Source organism: Sciurus vulgaris (assembly GCF_902686455.1).
Source record: "Sciurus vulgaris genome assembly, chromosome: 5".
Taxonomy (NCBI): Eukaryota; Metazoa; Chordata; class Mammalia; order Rodentia; family Sciuridae; genus Sciurus; species Sciurus vulgaris.
This window is the reverse complement of record NC_136465.1, coordinates 86,873,293-86,889,355: the sequence shown is the minus strand read 5'-3', so window position 1 is coordinate 86,889,355 and position 16,063 is coordinate 86,873,293. Positions and strand designations below refer to the sequence as shown.

The 16,063-nt window shown below is 33.8% G+C and overlaps 1 protein-coding gene across 1 annotated transcript in view; it reads right to left on the bottom strand.

Annotated features, from left to right (window-relative positions):
- The window catches only part of PIK3C2G (phosphatidylinositol-4-phosphate 3-kinase catalytic subunit type 2 gamma), a 376,626-nt gene that overhangs the window by 288,055 nt on the left and 72,508 nt on the right, over positions 1 to 16,063 (bottom strand). Inside the window, 4 exon segments of the mRNA XM_079141521.1 lie at positions 1,010 to 1,132; positions 4,951 to 5,010; positions 9,829 to 9,892; positions 13,651 to 13,721. Coding sequence (XP_078997647.1) covers positions 1,010 to 1,132; positions 4,951 to 5,010; positions 9,829 to 9,892; positions 13,651 to 13,721 — 318 coding nt within the window.

The following is a 16,063-nucleotide window of genomic DNA, read 5'->3' as shown; positions in this document are numbered from 1 at the left end:
GTATCTGCACTGTACATATTGCCTGCCAGATAGTCACTTGGTAGTCACCTGGGTTATCAGATCGAATGTTATTGCAGTGCAGTTCTGGCATTCAAGAAATCCTTTCTTTCCTTAACAGTAGCTCCAAAGTGCAAGAGGAGTAATGCTGTCAATTTTATTATAGTGTGTTATTATAAGTATTCTATTTTATTGTTATTGTTGTTTGTCTCTTACTGTGCTTAATTTATAAATTACACTCTGTATAGGAGAAAACAGTATATATAGGGTTTGGTACTATCCTTGGTTTCAGGAATCCCCTGGGGGTCTTAGACATATCCCCTGAGGAGAAAAGGGGACTACATTGTTATTATTTTTATACATTTCTGCTTTATTATATGCTAAACTAATAATTTTAGATTCATTATAATCAGATTTCATATTTTTCTTTGGCAATAGCCACACTTATAATTCTTCCATTATTTCTGGGATTTAGAAAAACCACAAAGTGCCCATTTTTCAAAACCCTCAAACCAAAAAATCAGTTCAGGATATAGTATCCAGAGAAATACACTCACAACTCATAGTGGCATTATGCACTACAAATTCAGTAAAAGATATCTGAAAAATTGATACCTTCATTTCTAATCATGTACGTGTACACACAAGCATCAGCACTTATCAGGACAAATACTAGTGGTTGTGAGAGTCATCAAAAGCCTATACATGTGAAATGCTGTATCTATCTAGGTAGGACTGATTTCAGTTTCACTTGGAAGTTATAGGATAATTATAAACGTTAAAGTGGTAAGAAATGTCCTTTTACATTTACTTAAATCTATTTGGTATAACAATAACAAGCTGCCATTACTCCCAAATGATTGATATATACCATGTGTATGCACACACATACAGATACACATGCAAACACACCCAGATGTATAGTTATCAAGTCAGAAGTCTATCACTCTCCTTAATTAATTACTGAGCTCTGGTTTAATGTAGTTACTGTGTAATAAATGAATACATTTACCTCTGCTTTCCTTTGAAGAATTAGATTTAGTTCATTCACTGCATCTGTAATTTGTTTGATTTCCACGCACCCCAGAACACTGCATATATTTTTAATTTCTTCAATAACATCATCTGCATATTGCTGTAGATGACAAGATTTACATAGTACTGCTTATTAAAATTGAAAAGGCATTAATATGTCATCAAATTATCACTCTTTCTGTGAAGAGGAAATGGAAAAAAATGTGGTTGTTCTCATACAAAAAGTTCTCAAGAGTCTGGTTATCCTGTGACCCAAGCCACAATTTGCATTGAGTGAATGCTCAAAGGTAGGACTAACTCAAAACTAATTACTTACTTAACTAATTTATTAGCTAACTTAACATCATCTGAAACAAAGAGAGAAGAAGAAAGTAGAAGAAGAGAAAGGAGAAAAGTAGAAAAGGAGAGAAAGAAAACAAGACAAAGACATCGAATTACAACACAAAACATATGTTAAGTCTATTATAGAGCATTTTTTAAAAAAATGTATCAAGTCAAAGCCATGGCATGAATTATTACATTAATAGGATACTACTCTGCTTATTTGTGGAAAAAAAACCCCATACTTCTTAATATATTGCTAATAACTCTTGTGTGATTTTACAAACACTGAGAACTGATGACAGGCCAAGGGAGAATAACTAATTAATAAAGTGAAAGACAAAACAGAGATTCCAAAAGTGTCCACAAATTTGATTCATGAACTAAAAGTAAGAAGATGTAATTTAGTTGGGATACATTCTAAGTCTTTCATAGATTATGTATGCCTACTTATTATACTAGGAAGAAGAAAAATCTAAGAATAATTTCAATTGAAAAAATTCAATTGTTTCATTTCTGTGTAAATACATTATAAGTGAACATACTGAGTGTGATGTGGCTACCAGAAGATTTACTAAAAAATAAATGGAAAGAAATACTTAGAACCTCGATAACTAGAAAGTTACAAGTTTTACAACAATTCCATGTATATCATCACCACTGGAGTGTACTTTTGGGAAGTGTGCTTGAGAATGGACTTGACAAGCTGGATTTTCCCAAAGGAGAGCAACTTCACTATTAATATCCTGTTAACATATTCATTCAGAACAGCATAGTAGACAATATTTTCAGCTCTGCACATGGTTTCTGGGTATTAAAATCCTGCCTCTTTTCTTTTCTACCTGGGACCATCTTTACTGTAGTTAGCTTTAAGGTGCCTAGGTCCCCTCTTGTATGAAGTGGGAATAATAATAATCAATTATAGATTCACGTAAAGATGATTGAGATAAAACATAAAAAAGTGCCTGGTAAAGAATAAGGCTAAATTTTAATGCTTAATTAATTTTTAGCCATTCACACCAATGTTTCAGTTTATAAGATGAATGAGATACTGCATATGCACAGATAGCTAATAAAATGTGAATTAAAAAGTCATAAAACTATGTGAGAGGTACATATTAGGTGCCATTTTTTATTCAGACATTCTAAGTAGGTATGTGAGATATGTAAATTTGTGAAAATTCATAAGTATTACTATTTAAAATGCAAATGTTGGGTTGATTTTGGTCACTAGGTAGCTGGTAGCCAATTTACTCAATCTACTATACCAGTCTTGCAGTACTTCTTATCTGATTTATCTTATTTAATCTTCATAAAAATTCTGAAAGATAAATATTATATTCATTATATTTATGAGTCACTGAGATTGTTAGAATATGTTAAGTGAAATGTTGCAATTACAAAATTAACTTGGTGATTTATTGGATATGAACAACTAAGATTGGATTTAAGATGACTCCAAAATTTCATATTTGGAAAAGGAACAAGGCAGACTGGCATTAATCATGGCAAAATCACAGACACGATGGGAAGATTTTGGGTGGTACTGTGATGCAGGTATTTTCTGATACAGAGAGCATGAGCTTCCCAGGGAGAGGGCAATGAGATTCAACTCCAGCACATGATGGATTGAGAAACATCCCTATTCATGTGCATACATGCACACACACACACACACACACACACACACACACACACACACCCTACAAGCTCATATGAACACTAGATGAACTGTAAGAAAATAAATGCACAATAGCCCAGACCAAAAACAGGCCAGTTCTCTCAGTGACATAAATTTAGCAAGAACTTCAAGCCTGAGGAGTAGCTCAAATGCTAGTGGCTGCGATGGTTGAGGAGAGTATCAGACTGAATTTAGATCCTCAGGCTTAGAAATTAGTGTTTATTGCTCACATTAGGATAAGGAGGTGAAGCATTATGCTTAAACTAGTTGGTAGAGGTAGGGGAGGAGCAGAGCTGGAGCTAAGATCACTGAATAAACCCCAGATACTGGATGGATGGCCACCTGTAAAGAGTGGTGAAAGAAAAACTATACCCAATGATCAAGAGAACTTTGAGGAAGTGTTATGATCTAGCTATGGGGTGTCCCCCCAAAGGTCATATGTGATAATGCAAGAAAGTTTAGAGATGAAATGATTGGGTTATAAGATTCTTAACCTAATGAGTGCATCCCTTGATAGGGTAGGACTGGAAGAGGTGGGTTACTGGGGGCATGACTTTGGAGTTCATATTTTGTCTGTGGTGAGGAGAGTCTCTCTCTCTCTCTCTCTCTCTCTCTCTTTCCTAGTGCCACATTCCCAGCTGCTTTCTTCCACCACACCCTTCTGTCATGATGTTCTGTCTCACCTTGGCCCAGAGCAACAGTCAGATATCTATAAACTGAGACCTCTGAAACCATGGCACCAAAATAACTTTTCCTACTTAAAATTGTTCTCGTCAGGTCTTTTGGTTACAGTAGCAAAAACAAGTTGACTAAAACAGGAGAACTTTTTCTACCCAGAGTCTTTGCATGAGGAAATTACCTAAAAAATTAAATGCTTGTCTTTGCTATGTATAGCTGTGGATTATTAATTTATATTACCTGTGCTGGGTATTTGTGCTAAAAAATAAGTGAACTATTTTTTGTTATTTTTGACCCAGGCAGAAGCAAATGCAAAACTACTGAGTAGGAACACTTTCTTAAACCAAAACCAGAGTTCACCCCAAAATAATAAATATGTAACCCATAACACATGTATGTGTACAAATACACACAGACACACACACACACACACACACTTTGGTAGGAGAATAAAATCAGCTTAAAATTTACAAATTTGATGACAACTGATCCACATTAGGAAATTCTTTATAGATACAAAACAATAGGGTTATTTCAAAAGAAAAATTCCTAATTCGGCCTATTTCAAGCTATGTCAAACTCAGGTTTGGGCATTATTTTTAGAATTTGAATATAACTCTCCAGAAAGAATAGATGAAGGAAAGAAATGTTGAACTGGGTGCATAACATTTCAGAACATCTATTTCAATAATGGAGGAGAAAGTTTGGGTCACAGAGTATTCCAAAGTGTGGAGACATAAGCCATAAGATGACAACTAATGGACACCAACATAAATGTTGATACCATAAAATTTTCACTCAAAAAAAAGAAAGTGGAACATAATAACCATTTTCAAATATTTTGTGACCTTTTGGGAGAAAGGGAGATTAGATTTACTGGAAATAGCTCTGAAATGATAAATTAGCACATATGGTTGCAAATTCAGAGAGGTTCATTTCGGCTCAATGACCAGAAAGTCTTTCTTAAAATTATTTGTCCAAACCTTGAGTAGGCCTCTGTGAATAGAGAATTCCTCCATATTATAGGTATGTGAGCAATTAGAAATGTTAGAGATTTTTTGCATTGCATAGGAGTTTGGACTACACTAAATTCTTTCTAACTCTGATTTGTTGAGTTAATAAAGCTTGTTTATGTGATGGCATTGTATGTGCTATAATCTAGGATTGTTTTAGAAAATATTTGACATATTATAGACTTTGAAAGAGCAGCATTATGATACTATAGGTACTGAGCATACCTGTAAAGTATTTTGAATATTAGAAGAGATGGGTGACAAATTTTTCTCCTCTGCATCTTTCTGGAAAACAAAACAAACAGCAAATAATTTCATTTAGCTGTGATGGAAACTAAAGTAATATGCATTTAAAAATCCATGTAATAGCTTACCATCTTCCAGATTTTATATAAATTTTAAAGTTTCTATATGTATATGAACTGAAAATCATCAAATTCAATTAATGAGCTTAAACTGAAAATTCAGAACATTTTTCATTCCAGGTTTAGTAGTACTATTACAAATTATTGTCTCTTTAAAGAATAAGATTTTCTTTTAAGTTACAGTTGAACTTGAAATGTAGAATGTTGGTCCCAATATAAAGTGAAAAAGCCTGATAGTATACAAAACAGCACTCTTCTCTGAATTCAGTAGAGAGATAATGACCAACATATCAAAATTTGTGGGATGTTGATAAAATTTAGAGGGAAATTTTTGGTCTTAAAACTAAAAAATGGAATAGTTCTGTGTCGATTTTAAAAATTGAATTTGTAGTAAAATCCTTCTTGTAAGGAAAACCCCAGAGCAGAGAGTTTCATTAGTGAATGAAGTGACTTAAGGAAGCAATAAAACCAAATCTACACAAATTTCCTCAGTATATAAAGGAAGAGGGAACATTGCTCAACTTATTTTATAAGGTCAACATTCACTCTGCTACTTAAATACAATACAATATCATAAGAAAATTAAACTATATTCTGATGTCCCTCATAAATATAGATGCAATGTCCTTAATGAAGTATCAGCTAATTGAAGCTGGAAATTTATGAAAAGGATGATAAATATTTAATAAGTAGGGTTTATCATAGTAAGAGAAAATATTTTTTTTAATTTGAAAAAAATAAAAGAAAAACCATGCAGAAAAACATTTGACAAAATTCATCATCCATTCAAGACATAACCTCCTAGCAAATTAGGAATAGAAGGAAATTTCTTTAATCTAGTGAAAGGCAACTAACTTCATTTCACAGTTACAAAACCATAACTTCACACTTGCAAGCATTCTGTTCTTAAATATTCTAGTAAAATTCTGTTGAAATATTTGCTAAGTATTAAATAATAAAGCAAATAAAATAAATAAAACCCCATAATTGGAAAACAAAAGAAAAATTATTTCACAGATAGCATGATTGTTTATGTAGAAATGTTAAGTAATCTAAAAATCAGTTCCTTGAAATTAAAAAAAAAGGAAAATTCAACAGGATATAGCATTCAAGGCAAGGTATGAAAGTTGTCTATTTCTATATATTAGTAACAATTTGAAAATAATATAAAACAGTATTTATGATATCATACAAAACACAAAATAATAAGGATGAAATTAATAAAATGTGCCTATACCTGTATTCTAAATTAGAAAGGATTACTGAAAAAATTTGAGAAAGCCTATATAAATGGAAAGATGGATTGGATTAGAAAATTCAGTATTTTGAAATACCAGTTCTCCTGAAATTTATCAATAGATTCAACACAGTTGTTAGCAAATTACCTAAAATAATCAGATTTTTTAAAAAGAATAATAATGGAGAACATTTATTATTTTACTTCTAAACAGTCCATAAAAGCATGGCAATTAACATGGTGTTGCATTGATATAAGGATACACACTTAGATAAAGAAACAGAATAGGAAGTCTAGAACTTGACCTGCAAATACATTGCTAATTGTTCTTGACACTGTGGCAAAGATTATGAAGTAGAAAAAACATATCATTTAAAATCAATTATTCAGGAATAATTGGTTATTCATTCAGAAAAACAAAAAAAAAAACCTTGAGTGTTACCTCCTCACACACACAAAAAGTAAACTTAAGTGGGTCACTGAACTAAAAATCAGCTACACCCATAAATAGTCTAGTGATGAATAATGTAAACGCAAGGCAAGTTGAATAAAAACTTCCATAATGATGGAGATTGACAAATATATCTATCTAACTTTGGAACCTCTGCTCCCAAATTCTGTCCTAAACTGCTACTCTGCTTAAATTATGTTTGAAATTGGGACTTCTGAAAATCTAACAATAGGTTTGCTTGAAGAGAGCTGCAGTTCTCAAAAATGCTAGACTTATTATAAAATCCCTATGTATGAATATTTCTACCCCTGTTTAGGCGAATACCTTTAGCTTGTTGTTTTTGGGGGCTGGGCAGGTGTAAGATAGGTGTTATTTTGCCTCCCTCACATTAAAATGACTCCCTCACATCAGTCATTTAAATCAGTCATTAAAACTGAATAATAAAGATAAAGATTCATCTGGTTTCCTTTTTAGTACTGCCTTCCAGTCATGGGTGACATGGTAAAAGGAAGGTATTGGAAGGCCTGACTCTTTTCAGACCTGGTAGATGTTTCATGGAGCCCAACCACATTTTGAAGCATGAACAGATTTTTTTCTCAATCCTGGTCCATCTACTTTATAATTAGTTCAATAGTTACTAGATTCTCTCTAAGTTTGCCACCAGTGGTAAGGAATGCTTTCTGTAAAGTTTCTAACTGACATTTTATTAAGAAATTTGGGGACAGATTATATTAGAACCTACTATGAAGAAACGATTTTGAATCAGAAGTTGATTCTTTTATGTAGACTGAGATCTGATTTTATACTGGCAATTATATATCTATAAATATTATTTATGAGATTATGCTGTCTCTCTCACAAGATCATCAGCGACTTCAGGGTGTGGTTTAGTCTTCGATCCTTCAGTTTTCCAGTGAGTAAATAGTTCTATGATTTGCATCAAATATGCAAACTGATCCTTCAGTTTTCCAGTGAGTAAATAGTTCTATGATTTTGCATTCAGTGATACATTTGGGGAAATTCTTTCTCTTCTATTCTTACTTTATCTGAAATGTTAAAGATTAAAAACAAATATAGAATGATTATTGAAGGTATTCTTTATAGTTCAGGATACTAGTAGAATAGAAGAGGTGGAACAAAAAGGTTCAATGGAAAAGCTCTGGGTAAATGACTTCCAAAATTAGTCATTTAACCTAAGACACAGAATGCCCAATCTGAAATGAGTAGAGCCTAAAATATGTTGAAGTAATCATTCTGAGGAAAGAAAATATTTGCTACGTTAAATTATCCATATTATTTGGTAACATTCATGGCAAATTTATTCAGCCATATCTTTGTTATTTTTTAAATCATGTATAATCCAAGTTTGGCAAGTAGACTAAAAACATTACCTCATAAATTGATGCTGTTTTACACATCGATGAAATGCCATTTAACGTGCTTGTTGAGTAATAGAAGATGCAAAATAAAGAATTAAGAATATTAGAGTCTGTCCTCCATTCTCACATATTTACGATTGATGTTTCACAAAAGAAAAAAAAAACTCATTTCAAAAGTTAATTGTTTTGAACTGAGTTCATATGGAATGTCTCAAACACTGTGTCTATTTATAAAGTAATTTATTGGTAAGAGACCATCACTATTTGCCAGCAATAATGTAAAGACTATTTCTTTGATGTTTTGCCAAGTGTTAAGTCATACTGGAAAAATTCACAGTAGTCAATGGTTTCTTTCAAAGTGAGTATATTGGAGTCTTCATATGTGTGTAATCTGATCAAACTTCTAAATTTGGAAGTTAAGCACTGTTACGGAATCTCAAAAATTGGTGTGTGTGATATATTAGCAAACTGAGGCATTTAGATAACTAAATTAATTCATTCTTAAGTAGATTATCATAACCTCAAAAGCATCTCTACATACAGCCAAAATGTATAAATGACCTAGGGATGAAATTTTAATGTGTCCTGGGTACCTGTAAGTTTTAACTTCTGTATTAGAAAGAATAATTATCACAAGTTTGAAAAACCAAACTCAAAGTCAATTAATTAGTGGAAAAAAATTCTCACTTGTTTTAAAAATAGTCTTTGACTCATACAATTTTCTGTAATAATACAGTGTTTTATTTGTGAAACACTGACCCTTTTCCGGAAGAAACAGCTGCAGGAAATGATCTGCCTAATGGAGATCATAACTTGGATGCCCAAAACATGACCCAATTTCAATAGTGTTGGACTGTCCACATCATTTTCTCTTGCCAAAGATGCTTCTTCTCTCTTCATTGTAATAAGTTGATTTCTCCATGCAGTTAGCAGCAGAGAAATCTGGAGTTATTCTAGATACCCCTTCGTTTTTACCTAGTCTTTCACCTGATTATGTAAATGGCACATTTTCACCTGTTATGGAACTGTCCCCTTATCTACATTCCTACATTTGAGTGTTAATCTACGCTTGAATCATCTCTCTATGCTAATAAAATGCTCCTCCAATCAGGTTGTACCACCCTGCAGAATGACTTCATGTCATCAACTGAGAAATCTGAAAATCTTTAATTGCCCATGTCAGGCCCCTGTGATCCCATATCACTTGGCCCCATTTACTCCTTTTGTCTGGTTTCTTTCCAGGATCTCACCCTGAATCCTTTTAGCCATGCAAAATTTCATATAGCTTCCTAATTACACCAACTTTTTTCATTATTCTGTTTCTGTTTTCCTTCACTGAAATTTATCCCTCCTCCACATCTTCCTTCAAGATTACCCTTCTCTGGCCTGAAAATACTGAATTCTCTTTCAATGCACAGTCTAAATGGGTTAAATTAATAATCCTGCCTTATATATCCTGCCTACACAGAGGTCTTTCATGGTATTTATAATACTTCATTGCACATATCTTTTATTTATCTATTTTTTCATGGTAGAATGAAAGCCCCCTCAAGTATAGACCTTCTGTTTCATTCATCTTTGTTCCTTCAGAAATTTTCGAAATTTCAGGAAAATAGAACATGCTTAATGAAATCTTATTTAATTGATAGATGAAATAACAAAAGCCAATACCTGGGTTTTCAATAGGTATTTCAGGTGGAAATCATATTTTTTTAATACTGTTGAGAGGCATTGTCTGAAAGGAAAAAAAAAAACTTCATTAAAATTGGGTGGAAATTTTTATCTTGTATTATCGTAAGCACAAATATTTTTCAAGATGTGTTTGGTACACGATTCTATAATACACAGTGTATAAAAGGGATTACACTCAATATAATTTTGAAAGCATTTTTATAAAGTGCTATACAAAGTTTTTACAGCTTGAAAGACTACAAATATATTTGAATATTTTTAGCATTCCAAAGAAGTCATGACAGATTAACCAAATCTTTCAAAGGCTGAACTTTATGTCAAATAACTGTTAAATCAAAATATGAGTTACAAAGGTGTGATGTTATAAAATATATATATGGTCTTGGTCCCTGTTTCCTAAAATACTTAGAATCTTTGAAGTGGTAATTATCTTTCTGTTTACTAATGAGTTCACTGGTGGCTGGACCCCATGGGTATCTTCAGGATAGGAACCGATCACTAGAAAGATCAAAGCAGAATTAGAGGGGTTGTTGAAAACCAATGGTCAATGATTCAATCAATCATGGCTTCCTAATGAAGCCTCCATTAAAGTTCAAAAGGACAGGGTTTGGAGACCTTTCAGATGTCTGAACACCTGGAGATTCCTGGACAGTGCTTTGCCTGGAGAAGGCATGAAACTCTGCTCCCCATCCCAACACCTAGCTCTAAGAATCTCTTCATCTGCATCCTTCTTAAATATTTTACAATAAACTGCTAAATGTGATTCTGAGTTCTGTGAACCACTCAAGCAAATTAGTCAAACCCAGTGAGGAGATTGTGGGACCCCAATTTCTAGCTAGTTAGAACAACTGATAAAAAGAGCTGGGGCTTGCAACTGGCATCTGAAGTATATGTGTATGTGGTGGGGGACAGTCTTGGGGACTAAGCCCTCAAACTCTGGGAGCTCACACTGTATCCAAGTAAATACAGAACTGAAGTGAATTAGAGGACACCAAGCTGGGGTCCACTGAAGAGTTGATTGCTTGCTTGCTGGTGGTAGGGAACAATCCTCATTGCTTGAGTCTTTTGTGGTGATTATTATATATTTTCACAAGTTGTGTCATGTAAGTCTTTTTCAACTCAGAAGGGATTCATAGCTGGGTGTGGTAGGGCATACCTGTAATCCCAGCAGCTTGGGAGGCTGAGGCAGGAGGATCACAAATTCAGAGTCAACCTCAGCAATTTAGCAAAATTCTAAGCAATTTAGCAGAGACCCCGTCTCTAAATAAAATATATAAAGAAGGGCTGGGGATATGACTCAGAGGTTAAGTGCCCTGGTACCCCTCCCCACCAAAAAAAAAAAAAAAAAAAAAAGGGGGGGGGATTCATAAGAAGATAATGGCAAATACTAACACCATGAAATGTTAAATATGCAAAAGCTTGTAGAGAATTGCATTTGGAATTAATGGTATACTTTTATAATAGTAGTGTCTTTGATACCAAACCTCTGCTTTTTTCTTTCCTAAGCTTCTCTTATTCCAGACTTTCTGTTTAGTTTAATTGGAATATACATGATTTGAGCAGGGATCCTTGTGGGCTTCACTCTTCAAAACATTATTAACTTTACCTTCTTATTTGTCCTGAAGACTCCTAAATTGAATTGAATAATGAGTCACACAGAATAAAAACACAGCATTGAAAACCAATCAATATGTTTTACAGCAGCTGCCTCCTCACTCTTATTACATTATCACTTTCGTGGGAGTCCACCTGTCAGTTCAAAGAGAAAATACATAGACTATGTCGATGGAGGGATAGGAAAGGAAGAGCACGTTTTCATATAAAATCTGTTTCTAAAACTAAAACCTCACCAGGAGTGCACTGATTTCAGCACTTGATTTTAAGGTATGGTATCTATTTTATAGAACAACTACTAGGAAGTAGTGAATGTCAGTGAAGTTCCCATCTTCTAAAAGGTAGTTGAGTCATAGAGTAAGCAAAATCTAAGTTCCCACCATCTAGCAGTTGACCTTCTGATGACACCGTCAAGTGGCTTGAGAAAGACAGGCAGAGCAGCACTGTCTCACTGGCCTAAAGGAGGCTGAGAATGGACCTGTGCTAGATGACACTGAAGAAAGCTAAGGGTTTGAGTTTGGAATACGATGGAAGTAGAATCAGCACTCCTTGAGAGTTAGACTTCGTTTTAGTCATGGCTGCAACATTAAATCTGTACAATAGTTGGCAAAACTTTGCAACTTCTTCCTTTTTTTTTTTTTTTTTTTTTTTTTTTTTAATTTTTAGTTTTCTTACCAGAGTAACACTAGGAGGTGACATCCTCCAAAACTGTGGTCCACTGCTCTGGGATTGGAGGGAAAGAGTGGAGGAGTTAAAATCTGATTCTAGGTAGTCCCTGGTAGGTGTCCTCTAGGCTTTACCACAACACAACTGTTTTTAGCCCTGTGGACACCTGGACAGGCAATGACAGGTGTAAGAGAAGAACAAGTAAATACATCCTGGCTGTAACCCTCTTCTCACAACCTCTGCTTCTTGCCTTTCTTTGTCCTACCAAACCAGTTCAAAATAATGCCTTGTCTCCCAGGCATTCCCCACTTTTCAAATAATTTGTCATATTTGATTGCACGCTCGCTCTCTCTCTCTCTCTCTCTCTCTCTCTCTCTCTCTCTCTCTTTCTCTCTCTCTTCCCCCCCTGGGGAAATTTGTTCCTGGATAAATTTGTTTCACAAAGAGAAAACTACAGCCTTTGCTAATATGCTATATTGGGAGTTAAAATGATGTACTAACTCAATCCTTATAATTAGTTACAAAACAAAATTTTGGGTTAGCTTACGTGTTATGTGTAGTCTTTTCTAGTCCTAGGCATTCTATGATGTTATAGTGTGAGGCTGAAAATTTGGGGAAGGGAAGTAGGAAGTGGGACACACATGGAAAAGACACATAGCTTAATGAAAAAATATGGCCTTTGAATATTTCAGATAGATCTGATTTTAGTCCTGCCACTAGCAACCTGAGTAGCCTTGGAAAAGTTATTTAACTTCCCAGAACTGCAGTCTCTTTGATTCTGAAATAGAATCATATGCATTATCATGGGATTTGGGGGAGGGCAGAAATTAGGTGAGATAAGGCATGCAAAATGTATAATAACTCTACAAAGTGATGACTATTATTTTATATCAGACTTTGCTTTAGAGCAAAAAAAATATGACATATATTTCCCACAACATATTTTTTGCTGGTTCAGCTCAGAAGAATTTAGTTCCAGATATAACCTGACTGTAGCAATTTAGCTTTCTAATAGGTCTATTCTTTCAAATAATACATGCATATATTTAGTCAAAAGAATCAATTAGGGTCTGTTCATTTCCTGTCACTTGAGTCTCCTGATATGAATTCACTCTCCTCTGTTTATGATATACCAATTATATTCAGAGAGCTCCAGAATTTTAAGCAGGGGATTGTGACTTTCAAAGTATGGAAATTCAGATTTACAAAGAGCTTAGTGACACATGCATACCCAAATTCACAAAATGAATGAGAAAAAAAAAATCCTTGAAAATGTAATAACCAGCAGCAGAAATATTTTAAAATGAATGTTAGATTGTTCTGGAAGGTGTTAGCAGCTCTTCAAATATATCTGAAAAGCTGTGAAGAACAGATAATTATTAACAGAACTTGCCAAAGGGAGATATCTATAAAAAATACAATAGCTTTCATGGTACTAGTGAAAGGACTGCCTTTACAACTAACTGAAAAATATTGTGATTTGGTGTGTGAGAACTCAGAGCAGAAGTAAAAATGTCTTACCTGGATACTTTCCAAACGTGCGTAAACTCCAGAAGTTGGTTTGGGTGAAACTGACAGTGGTCGTCCTCATTCTGTAGACAGCAGGATATATTAATATTTATAGAGTGAATAGGAATGAGTGCCAGATAAAAATAGGTCTGCAACTTCCTGCTGTCATTTTATTCACCTCTGTTGATAACCCTCATTCATCATTTTTATGCTTTTTCTTAAAGACTCTCCTTAAGTGTACAAGCCTTCTTTTCAGTAGTGAAACAGAAAGCTAAGCTTTGGTTGAGGCTAAATTGAGAAGACAGTTGAAAAACTTCCTGGCATCACCAAGGTCAAACATTAATTTCTACTAGAGTGCAGGGATTCAGGCTTTTAGCCACCAGTTCTCCCCACAAAGTGCTTTCTCCTTCTTCCTTTTTTTTTCTCTTCTTTCACTTAGGACATATTTTGCAATGTGGGGCAGCAGGCAGAAAATGAACTCCTCCATTTTTCAGCTTCAATACATCTTGCCACTGAAATGTCACTGTAAAAGAGCTTTCCCTTTCATGAACACTACATTATGCTAATGAATGACAAAATTTGAGAAGTATAAATTCTAGGACATATCAGTTGCCAGTTTATTTTCAGTCCTGTAGCCCATATGCACACACAAACACACTGTCACACGCTCACTCTCAACTCCTTAACTAGCTCTTTCTAACTAGGTATTCATAAAGTTATGTAACTGTGGAGATATAATGCCATATACTCCATCATAATCACACTATTGACCACACGGTGGCAGGCAACAAAGTTGAAAGCTGAATAAGTTCCTTATTGCTTGGGGTGTATATAATCTTGTGTGTCGATGCACACATTCAATTTTTAAATTGCCTATTAGAGTTTCTGATGGAAAACATCAGACGAAAAGTCTGTATTTGGCTGAAGGTCAAAGGTGAACTAATTTGTATGTTTTCTTTTTTTGTGAGGAGGTAGAAAGAAACTAAGTTACTTGGAAAGAGTAAGGTCATCAGTATAAAACAATGCTTTAAGTGCATGTTTTTAAAAAGAAACTATAGAGATGCTAAAGAACTTGGAGATGTGAGGCTTACTCTAGGAATTTCTAGAGCTTCATTCATGTATGCAATAACACAACTTTTTTGTTTTCTGAGAGAAGGCCACATTTTAGTTATATTGTTCAGCAAAAAGGAAGGGAAATATAAAGAGAATAACAGTCAAAAAAGAATAGTCAGTTTAGAAATGTAGTATCTTAGTACCTGGCACTTCCCTTCTTTCAGATGATAAAACCAAAGCATGTATGTAAATAATAAAAAATTTAAATTTTTATGTATGGAAATGGAAAAAACAAACTTGAAATATATACATTTGTATCTTTCTGTTCATCATACTTACATTTATTGTAAAACCATTTTATTTGATTTACAGAAATATTTTGGGGTAGGGGAAATTGGCCTTTGTTGCATTGCCATTTATTAGAATTTTTTTAAGTGAAGAAGAATTTCAGCAGCTGTATATGGAATATAGTGTGTGCTTTACTTTTCTCCAAAGCTGAAGACCATGTGTTGGCCTTAAGAAAAATGTCAAACCTATATTGTCATTTAAAATTATGTTGTTAGTAATATTCCCTTGAACTAGAAGCAAATCTTGTTTTTATGATTAGTATCTACAACACTTTTTTGGCAACACTTTTGATCAACTTAGAGAAAGATAAGAGCAAAAATTTAAAGAGATGCAGTCATTCACATCACATCTAATCATTGTAGGAGTTTTAAGATTTTGAAATTGAGGATGGTTTCTGAAGACCACCAAATTGCTAAATGAAGCAAGAATTAAAGAAGAATTAAATTGTCATATTTTAGTATAATATAATCAAATAGGGAAGTCATCTAAGATGAATTGAGTTTGGTAATGCCTTTTATAATTATAAACTACTGAAGTATCTATTGAAAGGCAACGGTGTCGATAAATTTAGTCAAATGACAATGATTATTATGTTCTTATGTGAAAAAGTACCATCAATTTACTTTTACAGTCTTACCATGACAGTATAATTGTTCACAAATGTTTAGCTTACAGCTGAAATTCTGAAAATCAAGAGAATTTTGACAACATTTTGAAAAGTAGAATTGAGAACATTCATCTCTTTAAGACATCTATATAAAAATAAGGGTCAATTGTTTTAAATATGGCAATTCAGAAGAATCAAAAGATGATAAGCTGTCTCAGTATATTAAAGTACTCAATATTATACCTAGATCCTCAAAAGAAAACTTTCTAAAGTTTACTTTAAAATCAGGCAGTGAGGAAGGATGGGGAGGGTAAAGGTAGGTACTGGGGACTGAATTGGAGCAAATTGCATTATGTCAAAATGAATCCTAATATTATGTATAACTGACATGAACCAATGAAAAACAAAAAAAAAGGC